The sequence below is a fragment of the Pseudonaja textilis genome, chromosome 2 (assembly GCF_049901715.1).
Source record: "Pseudonaja textilis isolate UNSWEBS1 chromosome 2, rPseTex1.2, whole genome shotgun sequence".
NCBI classification, from domain to species: domain Eukaryota; kingdom Metazoa; phylum Chordata; class Lepidosauria; order Squamata; family Elapidae; genus Pseudonaja; species Pseudonaja textilis.
In genome coordinates, this window is record NC_141991.1 from 51,932,148 (window position 1) to 51,956,573 (window position 24,426).

Genomic DNA, 24,426 nt, shown 5'->3' on the forward strand with positions numbered 1-24,426 from the left:
AACTAGCAGATAAGCTCCATGCCACTACTAAACCACAGACAGAATAACAAGAAACGCCAGTAGCGTTGGGGCCAGTCTAAGTTTAAGGGGAATAATTTTCCAAATAGCAGCATAAAAGGATCTTCTCTTGGGTCCCGTAAGATGATATATTTTTGTATATGGCACCCACATTATACTTCTGTGGTCCTGATAGGACAGGTAGATGTAAACAGGAAGAAACTATCCATCAAATAACCTGTTCCCATATCCCATGAGGGTTTATAAGACATTACCTGTGCCTTGAATTGAACCCAGAAGCAAAGTGGCAACCAGTGCAGCTCGCTGAACAAAAGTATAAGGTGTGCTGATCGAGAAGAGCACATAACTGTCTTTAATCAAACTATGTTACACCAGCTGTAGCTTCTGGATACTCTTCAAGGGAAACTCCATGTACATCATGTTGCAGTAATTCATCCCGGCAATGAGGATCAGTACTTTCTCACTCCTGTTTCATGAACAGATTTATATCACTAGCCCTTTAGCTTTTTTGTTTTAACACAAGCAAGAGAAATTTGTTTTACCTGAAACGCATTTTTTTTTTTGCAAACATTGATGCAGGTAGTATCCAACTTACAACCAATCACTTAGTGGTTTTTCAAACTTACATCTAAAGATACCTACAACCCAGATTTGAATTTCTGATGGCTATCCACCTCCCCAGTCATGAGATCATATTCTGGTTGCTCAGCAACCAATCTGAATTTACAACAATTTTCAGTATCCCAGTCATGTAACTGCAATTTATGACTTTTTTTACTTGAATCTGATGTTTATTTCTGATTTCTGGCCAAAAAACACCCATTGCAGACAATGCATTTAGTTAATGCCATCTGCATTCATTTAACAACTGGTGAAAAAAGAGTTGTAAAATCACATGATGATCTGCTTAACACCTGACACAACTTATGACTGTAATTTCATGTTCTATTATGGTCATAAATCAAGAACTATCTACTTACCTAGCAGCTTACAGAGATAAAAAAGAGGATACCTTGATAACAACAAACCTGTTGTTATGTATGTTATATACAGCATATAAAAGAAAAAACATAAAATATTTTATTCAGATACTCCCAGATGTTATCCTATTACTGCTAGTATGTTCATATGAACATGAATTTGGATAAACGCTGGCAGACACTGGACATCAGGGGACCATACTATGGTCCATGGGGTCCTAAAGAGTCGGACACAAGTTGTGAAGCAATTGAACAGTAAATGTTGTCTGAATTATAAAAAGAAAGCAAATACGTGATGTTCTAAACCAGCCTTCCTAATTTCCTGGTTTTGGGAAATGCAGTTCTCAGAATTCTGAGGATGCATTGCCCAAATATTTAATTCTAATTCTAATTTTGTATTAATAAATCCACAACCTATCTAGTTGCAAAATATGTTGGTGTTTTGTTCAATCAAAACATCCAAAATTGGATATTTTGACTGGATATCTTAGAATTCTTACAAATAAAAAATGAGAACTGAAAAATACCGTATTGCATTCCGTCCTGGAACAAAATTGGGTGTTGATAAATTATTCAGCAACCCTCCATTGTCCCAGTTACTTAGAAAGTTAAAGCACAGAAGGATCTTTTCCCCCAAACATAGGAACTCACTGACAAAATATGAATCTGTGCTTACTCCAAGTAGATATATTTGGATACATGTTATGAAATCAATCACTACATTTTCACAAGAGGTTTATAAGAACAGCTTTGGAACTTCAGCAGTCAGGTCCGCCTACATTTTCTGAATAAAAAACCCCAAATCATTTCCTTAACTTTTTCCAGGGCATCCACAGGGATAGTAAGAAAGTTAAGATGGCAGCCACGATGGAACAGTTGAAACTCTGTCTGTTTCATGAGTATCACACATAAAAAAAGCAAGCATAACTTCAATAGCACCATTGTGGCTACCAACTTTTTTGCAGTTTTTTTTTATATATATAGTCTTTTGTTATATATTGCTGTTTTTCCTTTCCTCCCTTTCTATTTCAACATTTTCTTTCTCCCTTATTTTCTTTTTTTTTCAATATTTTAAATACACATATTTAAATATACATATTTAAAATATTGAAATATAAAGAAAATAAGGGAGAAAGAAAATGTTGAAATAGAAAGGGAGGAAAGGAAAAATAGCAATATTTAAAAAAGACTACAGGTAGACCACAATTGAGCCCAACATTTCTGTTGTCAACTGAGTCATTTGTTAAGTGAGCTTTGCCCCATTTTATGACCTTTCTTGCCATAGTTGTTAAGCGAATCACTGCGGTTGATAAGTTAGTAACTCAGTTGTTAAATGAATCTGGCTTCCCTATTGACTTTGCTTGTCAGAAGGTCACAAAAGGTGATTACATGTCCTTGGGACACAGCAAAGATCATAAATATGAACCAGTTGAATTCAATCAAATATGAATTCAGTTGCCAAGCATCTGAATTTTGATGGTGCAAATATCGTAACTATGAAAAACGGTCATAAGTCAGTTTTTTCCAGTGCCTTTTACTTCTTACTGACAAATCTGCCTATTCAAATCAAATCAATAGGCAAATCAAGCTATTCACAAACACATTCATATTTGCATGCAAATCAGAAAAAAAGATTTTATACATTTCAATAGCAATTTTTTGAGCAAGAGAACATTTTCCATCCAATAATATTCTAATCAATATAATGTTCCAGAGAGGCAGAAATTATACCTCATCCTCCTCCATCCTCCTGCACAAGTATTTGCATTTTCTCTCTGTTAACTGTTCTCTAATTTTCACATTTCCTCTTCTTTCCTTGCCTGACTTAATATTCTTTTGGATGAGTTTTATTCCTCTTTTTTTTAAAGTGAATCCAGAGGCCTCACTGTAATTATGTTGTGCAACACATTAGTTAGAAACAAGTATATGTTGTTATGCAAATAATTCAAATGAATGCCCTCACTTAGAACTGGCTTCTTATGATAACACCTTGTCAATTCAGATTGAGGGCATGTCATATTCTGCTTAAATAGTCCTGTTAAATGAACAGCCTCTAAATAATTTTGCTTTTTTTCTTACCATCCCCAGCTCATTAGAAACTGAAACTTTTAATAGAAGAGGAAAATATTTATGAAATGCATTCCAGCCATTTGAGTTTGACTGATTTTAAAGTGCTTGGGTACTTTTTACTTAACCTCAGTAGAAGTCTAGCGGTCTTAAGAACCATTTCAGAAACTCATGTTACGTGTGCTTTTTCTCAACAGGAACTCATATTCTTTCAAACAAAGTGACAGCTCTATGTATACTCTTTAAAAGATCTGTTTATCTTTTACAGCATAAAATTTGAGGGAAAGGGTAGTTGAACATTTTTACCTAGATATGGTTAACCAGTTTAGGCTGTGAAAAATCTTTCCAAAACTGTACATTATATTATATTCAATAACTTACCTCAAGACTTCTAACTAGAACAATCAAGAAATAAACAATATCCTAATCAAGGAATTACCAACACAGACAAACAAGCCAATACAGGTAGTCCATCAATTATGAATGGAATGGAGCCTGTCCATTCCATTCGTAATCTGAGGATTCTTGGGAGTGAATCTCTTACCTTGAATGGGATCACTCCCTCCTTTCGCCCATAATAGAATGTGAGGCTTGTTAAGTGCACATGAGGGATTTCAGGGTGGGGAAGGCCATGGGAAGCCTCGTGATGGAACAAGCTACCGGCCTAAGACCACCCTAGGTCTCCCCGACCCACTGAAATACCACATGCTCCACACAATTGCTTCTCCCCCACCTAACCTGCTACCCCGGGTCACTTACCTTGTGAAGATCTAGCAAACAGTCTCCTCTCTAGCCTCTCAGCCATGTACAACCCTCTGCACTTTGTTCGGGCCTCCGCAGGCCTCCCCTGGCCCGTTGCAGACCAAAATGTAGCTTCCAAGGGCTGCATCTATCCCTCAGAAGCTCCATTTTGGTCTGCAACGTGCCAGGGGAGGCCTCTGGAGGTCCAAGCGGAGGATCAGAGGGGCATATGCATCCCTCAGAAACTCCATTTTGGTCGGCAACACTCAGGATGAATGTTGCAGAGCCTCTGCTTTTGTTCGTAAGGGTGAACAACAACTGTGGTGCTGCAATATGCAGCATATGGCTGCATGGTCTAAATGGTTGGCTGCAGCCAGAGCCAGGCTTGGAGGACAGACTTCAGGGCACACCATCTACCCCTCAAGCTCCCAATGCCCAAACTGAGAAGCTGGAAGAGAGATTCACCATCATCCTGTTAAGTACAGACCGAGTTGGCTTTTTGCTTTTTTTCCCCCCAGCTTCCCATCCCAATCCAGCATAGCGAAGACAGCCCAACGGAAGTGGAAAACGGGGCGTTTCCATCGGCCCTTCTCCTTTTTTCTCCTAAGCCTCCTTTTGCCAGCATGTGTCAGGCAGGCTCAGCAGGCAGTCATGATCTTTAGACGGGCTTTTATTTTGTCAGCCCAAAGAGGGGGAAGGGGCTCAGAATGGTACATAGGAAATTGCCCTGTCTGTGCAGCATTGGCCCACCTGCGCTGCACCACCTTGCCCTGAGTGACGTTGAGTAGGCCATGCCCACTCAGTCACATGCCATCCCCATGCCACACCCACCCAACCGGTCACTAGGAAGAACTAGTTGTTAAAATTACCTGAATCCTATCACTGATGAAGTCTTGAGAATCCATGAGCTAGATTTACTTATCCTGTTCCCATCAATAGTGACTGGAACCAATCTTGGGCAAAGAAGTAGAACCACCACAGTGCCTTGCTCCTGACTCCTAACTGCCCAGGCCAGTCCAAAAGGATACCACAAACAAAATATTGAAAACCAGGGATAGGTCGGAGAGGGTACCATCCTCATCACACCGCAACCAGAAGTCATCCATAAGTATGATTAACTACTGCTTTAGCTCCATACTCAAGCTTGAAACCTGACTGGAAAATATCCAGGTAATTCATTTCCCTCTGGAATTTTCTGAAGGTGCATTATGACCATCTTGTCAAAACTTTTTCCAAAAAAGAAAAAGTTGGAGACAGAATGAAAATTGCGCAGTACATTTGGATATAGACACAATTTGTCTTCCAGAGGGAGAGTCACAGCTCTAATAAGGAAGGATAAAATCCCAAGTAGCTGGCAGCCAGCAGTCAGCAGAATTAGCCTGCAATACTGCATTCTAACCACTGTGCCACCATGGCTCTTCTAGATATCCATATACATACAGACATGCACTGAGTTTGAGGGGAAATGTGGACTTCTGACATTTGGGCAGGAATGGTATTCAATACTTATAACTATGATGTTATAAAAGTTTCTCTATTCTCCCCCAGCTTAGCTTTAAACTTTAAAAATCTGATCCATCACTTGGTTGCCAAAGCTCAAGGCTGTCCATCCACTATTTTTAAAACCTAGATGGAAAATCTATAGAGAACAAAACTATCAGATTACCTAATGTCATTTCCAAGGGCTCTAGTCTTCGATTCCCAAGAACCCTGATAGCAATTTATCTCTGAACTGAGCTCCCACTTTATACCACCAAAACATCCATTTTTGGAGCTCTTCTTTTGCTGTTTCCAAGGTCACTGAACAAAAAAAAAAAGGCTAAGTTCTCTTGTGGTACATTTTTTCTCATACTCCAGTTGCAGTTGCTTCAGTACAAAGATGCAAACTCCTCCTCCTATTTCCAAAGCAACCATGAAAAACGGAAGATTGGATGGAGAGGAAGCCCCAGTGTGCTTAATTTCCCCTAGCAGGATAATTTGCTGTGAGAAAGAGGGGATAAGGGACTAAAAGACTCTTTTTTACTTTTTGTCACTAAACAAATAGCATACAGACTTTCCTCATCCAGAGCTTTGGAAAAGGATCTCAAAGCTAAAGCTCTCAGCACTCAGGAACTCCAATTACACCCTCAAGAATGACAGTGGCTCTTCTTCTGCAGCTTGCACTTTCCAAGTGTGTTGCTCATTCAGCTCTTTCTTCCTCTGCAGGACACAACTCTCTGACTCTCAACCTGCATTTCTGTTGCTCTTACTCTGCTCTTAGGCTTGATATCCAGACTGGTTCATGGAATTCTGTAGCACTAAAACACTGGCCAGTTATGGACAACAAACATATCTCTACCTCTGCATTCCTTCTGTTAAAAGATCACCAATGATTTAAATTTAAGATGTCCTAAGTGCTCTTCAGCTAACCTAGGAAATTTATGAAATGCCAACATAACCTCTGATTTGTGTTTATTTGGTTTTTTGATTTGTTTTGGATGGCAAAAGACAAATTGCCAATTGATTTCATATGTTCTTTCCTGAAACCTAGATAGATATAGTAATTCTATTAAGTAGTGACTTACAACCTGAAGTCCATGTAAAATTGTCTGCTTTCAAGCATTACATCCAACTACTCTATTCTCACCTATTATATCTTCCCAATACATTTTATATCTTAAGCCTCTTCATTTACTGGTTTTTAATCTAAACTTACCTTTCTCATTTGGAATTCTCTAGAGGTGTTGAAGGAACAACTGCAGTTCTGGTATAGCTGGAAGATGCCAGGATGGAGAAAAGTAGCTTAAATAACTGCTGGCTAAACTGGAGGAGGGGAGACATCTGGCCAATAAAATAATATTAGATTGCCAACTTTCAAGTAGAAAACACTGCTATGCTGCTATGCTTCTAACAGCAACCTGAAGTACAATAGGCAGAAATCAAATGTTCAATTCTAAACTGAATCCAATTTTATCTCTAAATTGTAAAAGGCTTCACCTACCTATTCCTTCAAAACAAGCTGCTATTAGAGAATAAACCAGACCTCTCCCACATGTATGCACACACTTCAACAAAGGTTATGTTGGCACCTACTTACCAGCAGCCTAGGATGTTTGAAGAACCAGAGGATGATCATGTTAGGTGCTCAGCATGGATTCTCACATGAGATCAAGTCCTTGAGCTAATAGGATTTGGAGGGCCCTTGTGCTATCCCAGCACTGATCTGCTACTCAGAATTTGTGTATGCCTACATAAACTTACACAGTCAAAGAAACCTAACCACAATAATAGAAACACATTTGATTTATTATATATACTATTACATTCTCAGGTGCACTAGGTTAGTTATTTGTCATTAGTGAGGAAAAAGGAAGCTTGTATTTTTCTAATCCTACACAGTTAATCCTTCTCCATCCTACACTGTTCAGAGTTATACAAAATAAATGTACACACATATAGGAAACATAAATGTATTACACACACGTTTACGTAAAGCACATGATCCCTGCCTTAACCACCAAACTACCAAAGACCAGAAACAAGTCTTGCTCAAATAACATGAAGTTTTGATGTAGCTTTGTATACCCTAAAAACCCAGGGTCATATGCAAATAGACAAGTCAGACACTTTTTTGCTGGTAAAATGTTCTTCCTTTCCAAATTCTCCATGGATTCCTTGGGCAACTACATAAGTACATTTCAGCTGTACTTACTCAGAAGAGTGTTGTATAAAGAAAATATTTTGAAATTTTTAATTTTGTAGTTGGAAGAATAAGTGCATAAGTGCAAAAAAAAAAACCCTCTGTGATACACACACACACACACACACACACACACACACACACACTTTTTTCACTGTATTAACATTTTGAAGTAGAATAACCTTTTAGCATCTAAATGGGGAGCCTTGTGTTGCATGATATTTTGTTTTTTTCCAAAAGTTTAGGTGTAATTACTAGATGTATCCCATATTATAGACCAGGTGTCTCCAACCTTGGTAACCTTTTAGACTTGATAGTCCTATTATAAGAACTAGAACGTATAGAGGTAACCTACTCCCTTTGAGTTAGTTTGGATTATAATCTGTGTCATCCTTATAACTGTTCAGCAGGGTCAATAATTATGAGAGTTGTACTACAGGTAGTCCTAACAACCACAGCTGAGCCAGAATTTGAGATAAAAATCATTGCAGTCTTTAAGCAGCTTACCACATGACCTGATGTTTTTATGGCAGCTGTAAAGTGAGTCATTGTGATTCTTAGGAAAATCAAGTTATTAAATGAGTCACTGCAGTTGTTAAATTAATCTATTCTCAAATATCTTAAACATCATGTGATTGAGGGATGCAAATACAAGTTGTAAATGTGAGCTGGTTGCCAAGCCTGAAATGTGATTACATGATTAGGGCGGGGGGTGGGGGGGGTTGGGCTGTGGGGATGCAGCTGATGTAACTTCAAGGACAAGTTGTAAGTAAATAGTTGGTTAAGTGACCAGTTGTTAAGTAAGGATTACTTATAATCTAATCTGGATACCTTAGATTTTCTATCTACAGTAGAGGTTCTTAACCTTTTTCTACAATGGACTCCTTTGAGGTTTTAATGAAATCTGCAGACCTCCTTTTCAGAAAAAAAAGTATTTAAATGAATGAAATAAAATTCTAGTACTAATTATACTACAAAGGAAACTAATTCTTCTCAGAGCCAGCCAAATATTGAATATATGCAAATATATGCCTAACAATATATGTTTTTATTTATTAATCCATTAAATCAATAGCAAGCCTTTTTAAGTGTATAATCATTTCTCAAAAATACAACCATACCAAAAGTCCTAGCTTGATTTTTACACATGCACCTAAATATAAGCCCTATCCCCAAAATAAGCCCTAATTAAGACCCCACCCATTCCAGGGTGCTCTGGTAAAAATTAAGCTAGGGTGGGGATGGGTGGTGGTGGAGCTGCCCTACTACTTACCTTCAGACAGTTGCAGACAGGCCTTGCACACCCCGACAACTGCCTTGCCAGTCCATTTCTTCTGCAGCTGACAAGGCCAGCAAGGCTTTCCTGAAGGCCACTGCGGCTAATAACAGAACTCCAGATCAATCTGAAGCTCTGTTATTGGCCTTCAGGAAAGCCTTGCAGGCCTTGCTGGCCGCAGAAGAAGTTCCTGAAGGCCTATGACAGCGAAAAGGAGGCCAAGGGCGATGCACATAAGTGAGGTGAGTCAGTAGATTACATTTCCGCATGAAAATAAGACCTGGTGCCTTTTTAGTGGCAAAAAAAATATAAGACAGGGTCTTATTTTCAGGGAAACATGATATATTTACAAAAATTAACAAACATTTTTGAAGTCCTGAGGCTAGGAGATTTGTTACCTTACATCTATTACTGAATGAAAAACTAAATTGCAGTTTGAGGTTAAAGGGAATAGCAATTTGGAATCTGGACCAGGTTGTTTAAAGCTAATGTGAGCTACATGCAATATAACCTCTGCAGAGTTCTGCAGATCTGATACATCTAAACAAGTTAGTGTGCATTCAGTACTGGTATTTCAGCTCTTTGAAGACAAGGATTTATTTGAAACTTTTACACTGGAATTTATTACACTTAGTATTGGAGTTGATTTATACATTGTAAATTGCTATAATTAAAAGGAAATGAGTTCCATCTTCTGTAAGTCCTAGAATCTTTGGAGACTTAATTTATTAGCCACTTTAAAAGCGTTTCCATTTCTTTTAATTTGGAAAATCAAGAGCCAGTATCAGATTCAGAAACCATGCTCAATTTGGCATTTTAGCACCTCGATCCAGAAGACCTAGGTTTTGCTCTCAGCTATTTTAGCACTATGTCACAGGGCAACCTCTGCAGGAACTATGCCTCAGTGTAAGCAACTCTTCCAACCCTCTTAGTTACATTTAAGAGACAAAGTGAAAAACCAGTGCAGATAACTGCATTCAGGTGTGATATGGCATGCTTTTAGCACAGAAACTTTTATCAAACAAGAAATAATATGCATCACAGATTGAGGTTTCCAAGGAGCTTAGTAGAGCAGCTCACTGTGGAAGCAATTGCAAATCAGGTTTCCACCGCACCTGAAATGCTGGGTTATACTGTATATTGTTTGTTCAGCCACCTGCTTATTGGGAAGTAAAGCCTGGAAGGTTGATGCTAATATCAAGTTATTTACTCTCCCTGATAGCTACATTTAGTCAGGTTATATTATGGTTTCCATATGGGTTTATGGAAAATGTGAGAAGGTGGGTGCTATTATATTAAGGAAGAACATTTGTTTTTCTGTATTTCTGTGATTCACGAGAAGCTTAATCTTTTTCCCTTAATACTAAATAATCATGTGGTATTTTGATGCAAAGTTAGTAATTTCCTTACAGAATAGAATTCTCCAAAGAATATTAGTTAGAAAGCATGTTGTAAAAGTTTATAACAACTCATGTGAATACAATATATCCATTTTGAGCAAAGATATATATATTCATTTTTATCTGGTCACATAAAACATTAGCATTGAGATTGGGAGAACTGTAGGTGCCTTAGTTTAAAATATTGCCAGAAACTATATATCGCCAATTCAGTTACTTTTAAACTGCAAACTTGAACTCAAGAAACATTGGGTTTTTGGTGATGGCTTAGGCTTGTGCAAAAATGTTATTAGATTTTGTCTGTTCCTGAATCTTCTCTAACCTATCCTACGTTGTGAACCTGTCACTGAAACTGCTTTTCAGATATATCTACACTACTAATACAAGCCTGCCAGAAGATAGGTGGCAGAACTGACTTTGTAACAGAAAAAGAGCAAGTAATACCAAGTCGTACTGTTCCTAATATCAATATTCTACCTGTGACATTGAGTTTGGCCAAGTTCAAGAAGTTAAAAATTACACACTGAATTCAACAATCAAAAACAGCTACAAATCAAAGCAACTTACAACTGTAATTGGTAGGACCCTGTGGGATTGCAATAGAGATTGTGATTTGGCTGGTAATTCTATACCAGTATTTTTTCTCTTACTCAACTTCTGTCTTGAGAAGGTTTTGAAAACTGATTGAATTATAAAATCTGAATTAGGCTAAGTGGCCCAGCAGTGTGGAATTATCTAACTCCCAAGTATCATAATTTACTTCCCCATTATCAATGCACAGAAAAGAGACCAGAAGTCTCTCTCTTTCTCTCCAAGTATAGAGAGGCACAATGTTCCTTCATCAAGGAACAAAATGGTGCAAGCTTTGTTAGCCAAGCCATCTGGCCTCACCACCAAGAATATTCTAAAGTTTCTTTCCTTTCAATATGGTAGCTAGGGAAAGAACAGTGTTCTTTCCTGAAGAAGTCAACCCTACAGCCTTAGACGTCATCTTAAAAGATAAACATGTGGCACCATTTAAATTATTGGCCAAACTTTAGAGATTATAATTTCCATTTCCAGATTACCACTACATATCAGGGAAGATGTAAGGTTTTCTGTAACTCTTTACCGCCATCTCTTGATTATCCAGATTTTACCACTGAGATTTAACAGCTTTAATATAGGGGGTTTCAAACTGTATGTGATAATTCTCTAGGGCAGGGCTGTCAAACTCCTGGCCTGCATCATGTGCTGGCCACACCCACGCCTGGTTTAGTGAAGGGGGGGGAAGTCTTGATACATCATGTGACGATGCTGTGATGACATGAGTTTGACATATCCATTCTAGGGACTGCAAACTCTTTAGAAGGAGAATCACGATCAGGGTTGTGCAGAGGAAATGGGAAGAAAGCCCAGAGTTCTGATCAATGGTTCAACCACAGATTTAGCCATCTGTCAAAATCACATTACAGTCAGCAGCACTATGACTGGCAGATGGCTTCCTGTTGGCTGGTGACTTCCATTCTGGAATGTGGTAGAATATCCATCTTTTGTACCATTGTGGAAGTGTACATTTTAATGAAGTGCAGTATCTCTGTTATTTAAATTTCAGACCTTTCAAACTGAATAGCTTTTGTGGAATGCTCCTAGCTTGTTTATTTGCTTGACAATGTTTCATTATCCAACTAGGTAACATTATCAGTGTAAGTGTCTGTCAGGTTTGCTATCTATTTATATACAATAGCTTACTCTGGATAGCTTTTGCTGTAGTAAAAGATTACCAGTGTAACCCAGTGTTGATGACAGTAACCCAAAGTCATATAGGTAGTCCTCAATTTACAACAATTGAGCACCAAATGTTTGTTCCTTAGCAAGACAGTTAAGTGAATTTTGTCCCATTTACAACCTTTCTTGCCACAGTTAAGTGAATCACTACAGTTAAGTTAGTAACACAGTTGTCAAGTGAATCTGGCTTCCCCGTTGACTTTACTTACTAGGAGGTCACAAAAGGTGACCCTGGGACACTGCAGCCATCATAAATATGAACCATTTACCAAGCATCTGAATTTTGATCATGGGGATGCTGCAATGGTCATATGTGTGAAAAACTGTCATCAGTCACACTGTTTTCAGTGCCGTTGTAATTTTGAATGGTCACTAAATGACTTGTTGCAGGTTGAGGTTTGCCTGTAGTAATATAACGTCTAAGTCAAGAAATCTGCAATTCTGGAAAAGGTGAAGGGAAAGAGAAGAAAATGAATCCCAGCAAGGTAAATGGTTACAGTTAGGGTGAACTCAATCATGGTAGTTATGATGCACTACTGAAAGATCTGATGGACCAAATTGGGCATAAATCCTGCTAGAGAAAATCTATTTACATCATCACTAAGACTCCATCAACTGGAAGGCACATAACCAATCTCAAGAAAGTATGGTGAAATGTATGCATTGCATAGTGTCATATTCCCTTATAATAAAACAATAACTCTTATCAAATCAATAATTTGATTTATGAGAGAGGTCCCATAACACAAAACTCCTGACATAGCAGAAAATGATGGATAGCAAAAGAAACCAACAATAGACCTTGAGAAAGTTGGATGATAAAGAAGAAGGATATTTAACATGCCTGATGGAAATAAAAAATTCTCTTATATTTATTTTTCTCTGATACAGTGAAACCAATATTTAAATAAGCTGGATGAAGATGCATTTCAATTATGTTCAATTATTTTGGAGAAGCAATCAGCGGTTTTCAATACTTAGGATAACTTGAAGAATCAGTTTACACCTATTTGCCATTCTGACTAACAGTGTTGTCTTATTGGACACAGAAAGGGAGCTGCTTCAGGTTTTATTTTATAATTTTATGGGATATATGCATAGCTAAACATTGAAAGAAGTACAATGTGTAATGTATTTGGAACTTGGTCAAAAAGTGTCAAGAATATAGCACAGAAGTTATAACCAAGACAACTGCTGTTCAAATCTTTGTTTGGATTGAAATAATAACATGAAGAATGTATGAAATGTATATGCTTTCTAACTCCCAGTGACTGAGACCGGTGACTATTCTTTAGTAAATTATTATCTCTTTGATGGAGTGCTTTTTCCTACAATCAAAGCTGCTCTATATGAAAAGCACTGAGATAATATAAAAAACATGCATGTGTTTAAATCACCTTTTGTGCTACCCAATTCCAGAATGACTCTAGAATATAATATAAATACAGTATATAGTAATGCTAAATGCAGTTATGAGGTTCATTGTGCAATATAGGTATAACAATTTTGCTTTAATAAGTAAAAATCCTACTTTGTTTATTTATTTTTTAACTGTCATAAAACAATATACTGTAACATACGTAATTCCTAGGTTGGAATTTAATCTGTATTACTGGGAAGCAAACCTTGTTAAACTTGACAGAATATAGTTTTTAGGCATGTACAGAACTGCATTTTAACTCACATTATTATCAAGGGTATTTCCAGATGCATGATCTTTTACTATGGAATCACTCTGCCTCTTCTATGAGCTTCAGAAAGGCCAGAGCCAGATGATAGTATCTCCATTTATAATTTTCCTGTTTGCATACCATTTCTTCTTTTTCTTAACATAGTAGATACCGAAACAACCCAAGGAGATAGAAACTACAACAAAAAAGTGTCCATGATCATTAACATATTTCACATTAATATAATGCGCACAGAATTTCTTTGCAAGTGGTCTCAGCAGAAGTTGATCAACATAGCAATACTCTAAAGTTGATTAGGGTGAGATTTGCCTAAACTCATCTAGGATTTTATGAGTAGGGATTTGAACTTCTGTTTCTTGTTCCAGGATCTCAAGTGAATGCTGTCCTTACAGACAATGTATGATGCTTAGGTACTGCAGGACTATAGCTTTCATCATCTGTAAAGATTGGCCATGTCAAGGATGGAGGTTGAAATTCAAGATTGCCTGTCCTCACTAATATCAGCATCAAATCCCCAATGTCCTGAAATGAATGGCTTCTTAAATTGATTTTCTTTGAAAAATAATACCTCCATCAAATAATGAAAAAAGATCATTCTGTATATAATGAAAAAGATTGTTCTGTATATTATATCATTGAACCAAGACACTGATTCAAAAATTTCTTTTGCTATAGTCAGCATATACCTCAACACCATAATGCAGCAGCAATTATACCTATAATCCCTACTGAAGAGCCAAAATTCATACTCCCTATCATTGTAGATACCAAGAAACAAAGCTATCACTTCAAAGCAGAACAGAAGGGAGAAATAATAAGTCTTAACAGAAGTCAAGAAAGAACCCAGAGTGAGAGGCACAAAGAAAGATAAGAAGAGGCATTCACTGAAATAATAGAGCTAAACAATATTTGGAAAGAAAGTCAAAGGATATAAAAACAGAAAGGAAAATACCATCAACAACGTTCATAAATTAAGAAGCAGCAGTCGTTAGATTCATTGGATTCTTATCTGGATGTACAAAGGAAGAGAGAAAGGAACAATTCTCAACAGAGCTGTGACATGGCATTGTTCCAAAATTCAGACAGGTGTGGGATCGAATGCTAACTTTCTGATATTAATAAAAACCAAGATGATGATGATGATGATAATGATGATGATGATGACATAATTCATATTCAGTCATAGAAAGATTACTCAAATTTAAAGAGTACTGATTTTCAAATTACATTGTAATAAAGGATTACTAATAGTAGGTCTGAGGCAGGGCAAAGAGGGAGGAAAAAACTCACCCAAAATATTTTGTTTCCCTGACTGGCACAAGCAAAAATCTCATGAACTAAAATCTTTACTAAAAAGGATTTTAAAATTGCAATACTTTTACAGTATTGCAAATCAGATTTTTAATTTTTATATTTTCTAATTATATTGGAGACCAGAGAAAACCCAGATCTATTCAGTGATAGGATTCAAAGAGTTTTACCACTGGTTTGATGGGCGTGGCTTGTTGGGCATACTTTGCATGTGTGCACACACTTTGTGTGCGCGTGCCAAATGCACACTTTGCGCAGGCACAGAGGTGTTTGCGCAGGTGCAGAGGCATTCCAACTCATCTCCTGCAAGCCTGCACTCTCCCGTTCACTTCAGCAGCTGCCTTGCGCAGCACTCTGCTGTGTCGCACAAAGCAGCTGCAGTTCAAAAGCAGAGAATAAAGGTGACTATGGTAGCCCAGCAGGCAGGTAGGCCCAACAGCAGATCAGCGGAGATAATCGGTTTGATCTCCGCTGCTCATTGGCCTACCGGTTTGGTAGAACCGGGCCAAACCAGTAGAATACCACCACTGGATCTATTTATTAAGTACTTCTGGAAAACACAAAATTTCACAAACTGTTATTTTGAAAAGGGGGCTACACATTCCTAACAAAATATCCAGCATTTTTGCACAGCAATCCTTCTTCTAGTTGGTTTGTTGGTTAATTGGTTAGTTACCTATTATAATTGGTTAGTTACCTATTTATTTATTACAATTATCCCAGTTTTCAAGGTGATTTAGAAGAAATATACCAAAATACTTTATATTTATGTATTAGGTGCATTTATTTATGTATTAAATTTTTATCCTCCTTTATTGCTGTTTTATCTCCATTAAACATATTTGTTAAGTAACAGTAATGCTTATTCACTGAATGACCAGCAAAATGCAACATGAAACTAAAATCCAATGAGAGAAAATACAAACATGACAGTCTCCATAATACTCTAACAGTACATTAATTAACTATGCAAGTATAAATCTAAAATATTACAATCTACGAAATAAAATATGTAACCTAAAACAAGGTAGCTAATATATAATAATATACTATTATGTATAATGACTGAAGAAAACCCATAAGAAGTGGTTATTCCTATGACTTGGAATAACTGCACAAGTAATGAAGGGTTGGAATTTACTACATTTATTAGATTTGTTATTGGTTTTCTCCATGAATTTAAGATGGTTGACATAGAAATCTCCCTTCCTTTTATCCCCACAATATCCCTAAAGCTGAAAGAAAGAAATTGGCTCTGAGTAATCCCATGAGTTTTTCTAGCTGAAAGTGAATAGGAGCCTGCTCTTCATCCAGTACCTGAACTTCTACACCAAATTGGGTTGGAGAATCTTTCTTACATACTGGTGGCTAGAAATGGCTTGGTTGGAAAAGAGGGAAGAATTCCTCCAAGGTGGTCTTTGTGGCCTGCCGGCCTGCCTTCTTCTCCTTTCTTCTATTCCTACAGAGAGTGTATGAGTTTTCTTTTTTTTAAAAAAAAAAGGAGATCTCCTTTTAAAAAAAATCCTCACCTTGAAACTGTCAATATTACAGGCTGACTTTTTTTTTTCCAGAAATGTCACAATTGCACCAGCTGGGTTTTATTTACAACATCACTACAGCCTTCTTACACAGTTCACATGCTTTTTATTAATTTTATAGAACGTAATGTCTGACAAACAATTATAGAAGAAAACAGGCACTCAGACTGCTCCTCCTGAAAAATCTATCAGCAAATAACTAACATGACTCACTAGAAAGAACAACTGACCTTCACTATTATTAGATAAAAAGGGTGTTGGTACTTACCTGATAGGCCCGTTTTCGGTGAGCTGTGATGAGCATCCAGAGAGTGGGAGGTGCTTAGTCTCTGCTCGGATAGGCTGGGCTTAATTGTTAGGACGCTCTTACTCTTCCCTGGCTCCCCCCTAGCATCCTCCAGTTTTGGCGAAGATGAGGTGATACCACCCCAGTGCTTGTTTGTGGTTAGTAGTAGTAGTACTACAGCTACTACTACTACTACTACTACTATTATTATTATTACTACTACTATTATTATTACTACTATTATTATTATTATCATCATATTTCTAGATTAGTCGTTGGCTGGAACAGGATCCCCCCAGACAGATATTGGGTGGGACTGGATGCTCATCACAGCACACCAAGAATGGGCGTATCAGGTAAGTACCAACGCCCTTTCTCCATTGAGCTGCTCCAAGCATCCAGAGAGTGGGACATACCAAAGCTTGGCTTGTCCTACGGGAGGATCTCTGTCTGGTCTGGAGCCCCCCCATTGTCCTAGTGGACTGGTTGTAACACTCTCCTTCCAAAGGAGGCCTCAGTAGAAGCAAATACATCAATTTTGTAAAGCCTAATGAAAGGAGATGGGGAAACCCATGTTGCCACCCTACATATTTCTGCTATAGGGGCTTGCATGGCCTAGGCTGCTGAAGTTGCCACGCTCCTTGTAGAATGCGCCGTGATGCCCCTAGGCACGGGTAATGATTGACTCTCATATGCCTTGGCTATTGTGGCTTTCAGCCACCTGCCTACAGTGGAGGGTGAGACCTTATGGCCCTGAATGGATGGCTGAAAAGATACAAAGAGGGCTTAGTTTTTCTGAAGGGAGCCATTCGATGTAAGTACATACGAAAAGCTCTGCAGACATCCAGTCAGTGCCATTGATGTTCTAGGCCCTGAGAAGGCCTGTGTGTTTGTCAGTCCTGAAATATGCTCCTGCCCTGATGGAAGCCACATTCCTTTCTGCCCAAAGGCACAGTTTCTCTGCTTCTTTCATGAGTTGTTTCGAATGAGTGCCCCCTTGTCTGTTGATATGTGCCTTTGTAGTGATGTTGTCTGTAAGTATGAGGATGTTTTCTACTTCTGATGAAGCCTGATGATGGCAGATGAGATTCTGCCAAAACGTTGCTACAACTTTAAAAGCACAACTACAATGACGTGGGAAAATACCCGAACAAAGCTGAATACCATACATACATACATACATACATACATACATACATACATACATATATATATCTTTGGTTATTCGGGTTTTCTCCCGCATAAAATTAGAAGTATCTAGGCGATGTTTTGATGAAGTCTCATTCATCATCTTCAGGCTTGTGTCTTCGGCTCTGTGCTTCTCAGAGTAATGTGAGCTTGCAGCTAAGATACAATATGAAACATATTTCTGCATCTACCAGCCCCACCCCCACCCAGTTTAGAGAAGGAGAAAAAACTCCCAATATGTCACATTGCCATCGTGACAATGAGAGTTTGACACCCCAATATACAGCATTCATAACTGCGTTAAAGATGTATATGTACAAACCAAAAAGAACTCACATTTGCAGCTTGTAGGAAAACAGTGTAACTCTGAATTTATTTAAACAAAAGATTCTAAAGGCTGAAAGCATGTGTGAAAGAAAGAAACCCACAGATAAGAAAAAAAACCTTACTCTTTGCTTAGAAGACATACATATGAAATCTAAATGTTCTATAAAATGACCTATCCTACTCACACCAACAGCAATATTTATTATTTTAAATGGACTGAGAGCAAAGTGGAGTTCTGAGTCTTAAAGTTTTAAAAACAAAATAATCCTTTGGGTAAAATAATTGATCCAACACAATGTTTTTCTACAAGTTTGTATCTTTGGACGTTTGTATTATCCTGAAGAAATAAACCTATGTAAAATATACCAATTACTATATGCAGCATATTCTAATAAAACACCTAACAGTTTTAAATAGTTTTTCAACAGTGATTCTTTGTAAAAAAAATATACATGGACAATTTTTCAATAAATAAAACACAAACTATTTTGTACTGGCCAGCTTTAAAGCATTTCCTATATACCTCTCAGATTATTTTTTAAGAATGAAACACTGCCTATCAGAAATTCCTTCTTTGTTTAAATGCTTCTTGCAAGTATTTAACATCCATAGAGATCTGCACTTGTCCACATTGCAAATAATAGAATCTCCCTGTTCCATGAATGTATTACTGCTTAAGATGTGTGACCATAATGAATCATTTCACTATACTCATCATTTACATGCATATGATTTTATGCATCCCAAGAAAATCTGGTAGTTCTCAAACCCTTACGCCATAATAAAATATGAATAATATGAAAGAGTTGTCACACAAAGTTACAGTTAAATGATGTAGGAATCAGGTGTATAAAAGCTACATTGTAGCTAGGTAGTTAGATAAATAGACAGACTCTCCAGAAAGCATCAATACAATCAATAAAACATGACTATCAACTTGTTAAGGATTATTCAAATGTCTATATTTAAAATAGCAGTGATGTGCCTCTTTCTCCAACTCATGATCTCTCAAATCTGGATGACCATTATATGGCATCAAGCAGACCATTAAATGGCTAGTTTGATCATTTGAACTGCTGCAGCTTTACTTTAGATCCTCTCAGTTTTCAACTATCTTCTACATAAAAGTTACCACACTACATAGAAGGCATTCAGAAGTGAAGGCTTCTCCTCTTAGGTTTTCAGAAACAATTCACAGTATAATAGATATAGTCATGTCACACGCCTCTAGAACAAGTCTTGCAAGTATTTAACATTCATAGAGAATTAGAGCCACATCACAGATTTCTGATCACTGAATATTCATGGTTACTTCCACTGTCTCAAGATCATGACTGAACTGAAAGCAAGAGAAGTATGAAATAACTCTATAGCGTTAGAATTCTCTGTATGACTACTACACACAAGTGGAATACTACTTATAGAGTATTACCATAGTCATAATATGGTAATGTTGTATTTTTTCCTTTTATTCAGTTGTGTCCAGTTCTGGGACACTGACTTCAATTTTTCTTGACAAGGCTGAGAGAAAATGACTGGTCCAAGGTTTCTAGCCTGACATCTTAGCCACTACACTAAATAAAATGGTAACATAGTACTGTACAGTATGGTATGATATAGGTATAGGTATAAAGAGGGGAAGGTCATCATAATACATCAGCAGTTTGAATTATGGGGGAAAAGCCACAGAAGTATGGGGAGGGGACAAGAGGAGTCAAATAATGAAAGCAGCGTCACAATATTACATATACATACAAAAGGGATACAGCAGTGCAAAATGGCTTTTAATATTTTAATTAACACCTTAATCCTGCAGCTTTGGAATAGAGCATAGAGATAAAAGTTTCCAATACCAATAGATATCTTCATTTAATTAGTACAGGATATAAAAAACTGCATATGTCATAAAACGATAAATTTCAAAAGTTGGGTATCTTTTGCACATACATGACAAATAACAATGCAAATCTAATTTAAAACATCATATAAAATTCAGTGGAGATTGTGACCACCTATGTAGGCATAGTTTATCCACTTTGGTTGAAAGGCATGGCCATTTTGTTCTTAGTTGTGGAAAGTAGTTATCGCACATAATTAGTTTGCTTTTCCTATTGCCATGATTACCAGCTGAAAATGACCCAATGGTTCCTTCACAATGGACTAAGCCACAAAGGGGAACATAAAACCAGCCATATGTTTCTTCTCTGGCACACTGCAGCCAAAATAAACATTCATTTTCCACCTGGAAGGTCCAGCATCCTAAAAGCAAGCCATGATACTTCACAACTGTACCCTTGAGCGGAGAAGGGACTAAGCAAAATTTCAATGAAACCATAGTTAGCTGCAAGCATATTATATGAATGTTCTGAAAGAATGACTTTCTCTTTCAAGACAAGTACAAAAACATTCAATAATTCAATACTTTATCTAATTATTTTAACCAAAAATCTCTTCATCCCGTATCTCATGTTTTATCTATTGGTAAATAAAGCCACATATTTCAATCTGAATCAGCAAAACTCCATTAAGAGCTACCAGAAATAACATAATATTAATTATGTTAATAATTATAAAGTTAATAATATATTAACTTTAAACCAGTAACCCAGTTTCATATTTCTTTTTCTTTACACAATACCGTGTCATTTTATCTAAAAACACAAAGAAGAAAAACCTTCCTATGTCTTACACCTATAAAGAAAATTTTAAAAATTCATCATTCAATCTTAAGAAAAAAAAACATTTAAGAGCTACTAGAAACAACAGATTAAATATTAATATTTAATCCAGTGGCAGGATTCAAATTTCTTTACTACCGGTTCTGTGGGTGTGGCTTGGTGAGCGTGGCAGGGGAAGGATACTGTAAAATCTCCAGTCAGAGGTGGTATTTGCCAGTTCTCCGAAGTACTCAAAATTTCCGCTACCAGTTCTCCAGAACTGGTCAGAATCTGCTGCATACCACCTCTGATTTAATCCCTTCAAATGATATCCCACAAATTAATGTATCATCTTTTTATCTGTCCCTCAATTTTGATATTATTTTCTTTTAAAATACAACAAAATTCTGTTCTTTCCATTTCATATCTACTAACAAATCTTAAGAGTCTTCTTACGATTGAGTCCTAGTAATAAAAAAAACCTATAAACAGCTCTTAGAAAAAAAGGATCATAGACAGTTTAAGCTTCACAGAATAAATCAACTTTAATAACTTTTGTTTTCAAGGTCTTAATTATTCCTTTTAGTAACATCCCAAAACTAATTTCTTCTCTCTTTTCTTTTCCTCAAGAATTCCTTCATAAGCATAACATATCTCTTTTGTAAATCCAAAGTAAGAATATTGTCCAAGTCACTTTTCTAAGTTAAAATCCATATATCCAAGTCACTCTTCTGATTTATTATTTGTGTATCCCTTTTAGCTATTAAAATTTCATCCTGTTTCATTTGTAAGTCCTGTTCTATATAATCTGTTGTCAATATCATCCTTGTATCCTGTCAATTTTAAAACTGTCTAAAACAACCTTTGTCATACATTGTCTTCTATCTCTTCTTTTTAAGCCAGTTTTTATTGACTCAGACCGTATGCTCAATGTACATTGTTCCCAAATATACTTAAATTCTTCTAGAGTGAATTTATATGTGTCCTGTTGTTTGTCTTCTATTTATTTTCCTTTTTTCCTTTTCCTTTAGCCTTTTTTCTTCCTTTCTTTTTTTGCACTTATTTCTTCTACTTTTAATATTTTCCTTAGTTTATCTTAATTTTATTTCAATAAAAATATTATGAATGCACACAAAATTGATGCAATTTCTGGGAAAAAAAAATTCCTTCAAACCTTCTCTGTTAAATGAGAAACCATCCTCCCATGCTTGGAAAACACTTTCTGCTAACAGAAGCCAAGTCTATAATTTTAACATCATCTACTTATACGAATACCTTCATGCTAACACACTTCCTTTAAAGGAACAACATTCTTCCAAATGTAACCAACATCTGATTAGAAAGGCGATTATTTATGTAAGTTATTTTCTGCAAAATTATTCCTGCCTTGAAAATATATTCAATATTTTCTACTGATAGCAAGGAAGCAATCAAAACAAGGTGAACAGAGAAATAAAAGTTCATGTGACAGCCAGATGTAAAAGAACAGCACTGACACAGCAAACAGCATGTAAGATTAAACAGCAGCTACCTATAAATCCAATTATCATTTTCCTCGTAATGCATCTTATTGTTTCAGAAACCGGAATATGCCTATCAGACCTTACAATCAAAGTAAAACATTTAATGTTTAAATTTTGGTTCACTTTTTTCACCTGACAAAATAAACCATTCTTTTTAACTTTTAAGGGGCAATTGAGCAAATTCAAAAAACACTATAAAAATTTAAAAGACAGTTTAAGATGAAGGTAAAAATGCTACTTACCAAATCATGGTTTGTTGAATTAGAATCATCTTCTGGAAATGGGATGTAAACAGCTAAGGCCACGCAATTGGCAAAAATAGCCAGTAATATAAATATGTCAAACGGTCTTAAACATCTTGTTAAGGAACACTCAGTTGTAAGACATAGAAATATTTGTCATAGTACTATTTTGTGTTAATTTTTGCACTATATATTAGAAACATCTTTCTGAAGTTAAATTGGCATACTCCTGTCATTTGGTTTGGTTTGGTTTTGTGATTGATGAAAGTGACAGCTAGCTATCTTCCACAGACAATTATGTTGCATTGTCTTTGAACGCTTAGGGCCTTTCAGTGTCTTATTACTTCACATTACATTTTTCATAGTAGAGTTTTTTAAAAATAATCTAAATTGTATACATATATATAAAATCTTAACCATTATAAATGTTTTCAAATAATTTTGCTACCCTGTGTCCATCCATTCTTACTACTTGTACTAAAGGAACTCGAATACAAGTAACAGTATTATAACACACCAGAGTTGTCTATATTCCTATCCAGTTATCTACACATTTATTGGACTTGAGTGTCCATAGTTCCCATCAAAGAAGAAGCAGAACAGAGGTACTACAAAGCAAGAATCTCTCTTCCTCATTTTAGGCTACCAAAGATTCAGTCAACAGGATAATGCTTAAGAATCATCAGACATCAGGTTGTTTCCAGTAATAGTGAAATTGTCTTCTATTCTTTCATTAGCTGTTCTCTCAACAGCTAATCTATGAGGTAGATTTGGCTGAGAAAGAATGAAGTACCCAAAGCACACTCATCAGAGTAGACTTGGATCTCTTTGGCCCTAGTTTAACAATTTAATCACTAGCCCATACTTACATTTGACCAAATACTAAATCAAACTGTGCACCTTTTCCATTATTGAGAATGAGCATAGTAGATGCAAAGGTACATCAGTCACTATCAGAGGCACCTAAAGGATTCAGCATTTTTATCAATAACCAAAAAGGCCTCATGCAAAAATGATGCAAACTCAGACCCCATCATACACTATAACACAATTTACAAAATGATTAGAGTGATCCTCATGATGTAATTGATATGTAGTTGATCTTTTGCATCCTTTTTCACACACTTCCTTGAAAACACCTCTGGTTACTACTTTATCCCAAGAAATCACACCAAACTAACTAGAGGCCGACTGTAATTCATTATGAATATTGTTAGCTGACTTCAAATTCTTAAAACTGGACCTTCAAATATTTTGAAAATTGCAAAGGGAATGGACAAGTAAATAATGGTGCATTGTGACATCATCATGGAACTGACCCAGTTTGTGATTATGATGTAAAACCAATATGAGTTCTACAAACTGGATCATTTCTATAACGATGTCACAATGCAATGACATTGTTTGCTCTTCCCTATATTCAATCTCTAGTTAAATATTGAGTGAATTTTGGGGCCATTTGTTCAATAAAACCATAGATTTCATTCCTGAGTTTTCATCCTGGGAAGCCATTTGGAATTATTTGAGCCTGCCAATCTTGAGGAAATAGAAAGGGCTTTCTGTAGTATTAATACCATCAATTCTCATTTGGATTACTGTTCTTCATGGTTGGTTAATATCTCCCATGAAATGGCAGGAAGTTGGATTTGAGCAGTAATCAATACTTCGAGTGAGGGTGTTCCTATCAGTCTAAGAAATGTTCATGCAATCTGGCATAATCTTGGTAGCCATTCAC

The 24,426-nt window shown here is 36.6% G+C and overlaps 1 protein-coding gene across 8 annotated transcripts in view; it reads right to left on the reverse strand.

Moving 5' to 3' along the window:
- CACNA1D (calcium voltage-gated channel subunit alpha1 D) overlaps window positions 1-24,426 on the reverse strand; it is a 236,503-nt gene that overhangs the window by 202,611 nt on the left and 9,466 nt on the right. For all 8 annotated transcript variants that reach the window (XM_087923877.1, XM_087923876.1, XM_087923874.1 and 5 more), the window contains exon 3: window positions 22,692-22,797. In XM_087923877.1, the coding sequence (XP_087780003.1) occupies window positions 22,692-22,797 (106 nt within the window). The remainder of the gene's footprint in view (window positions 1-22,691; window positions 22,798-24,426) is intronic.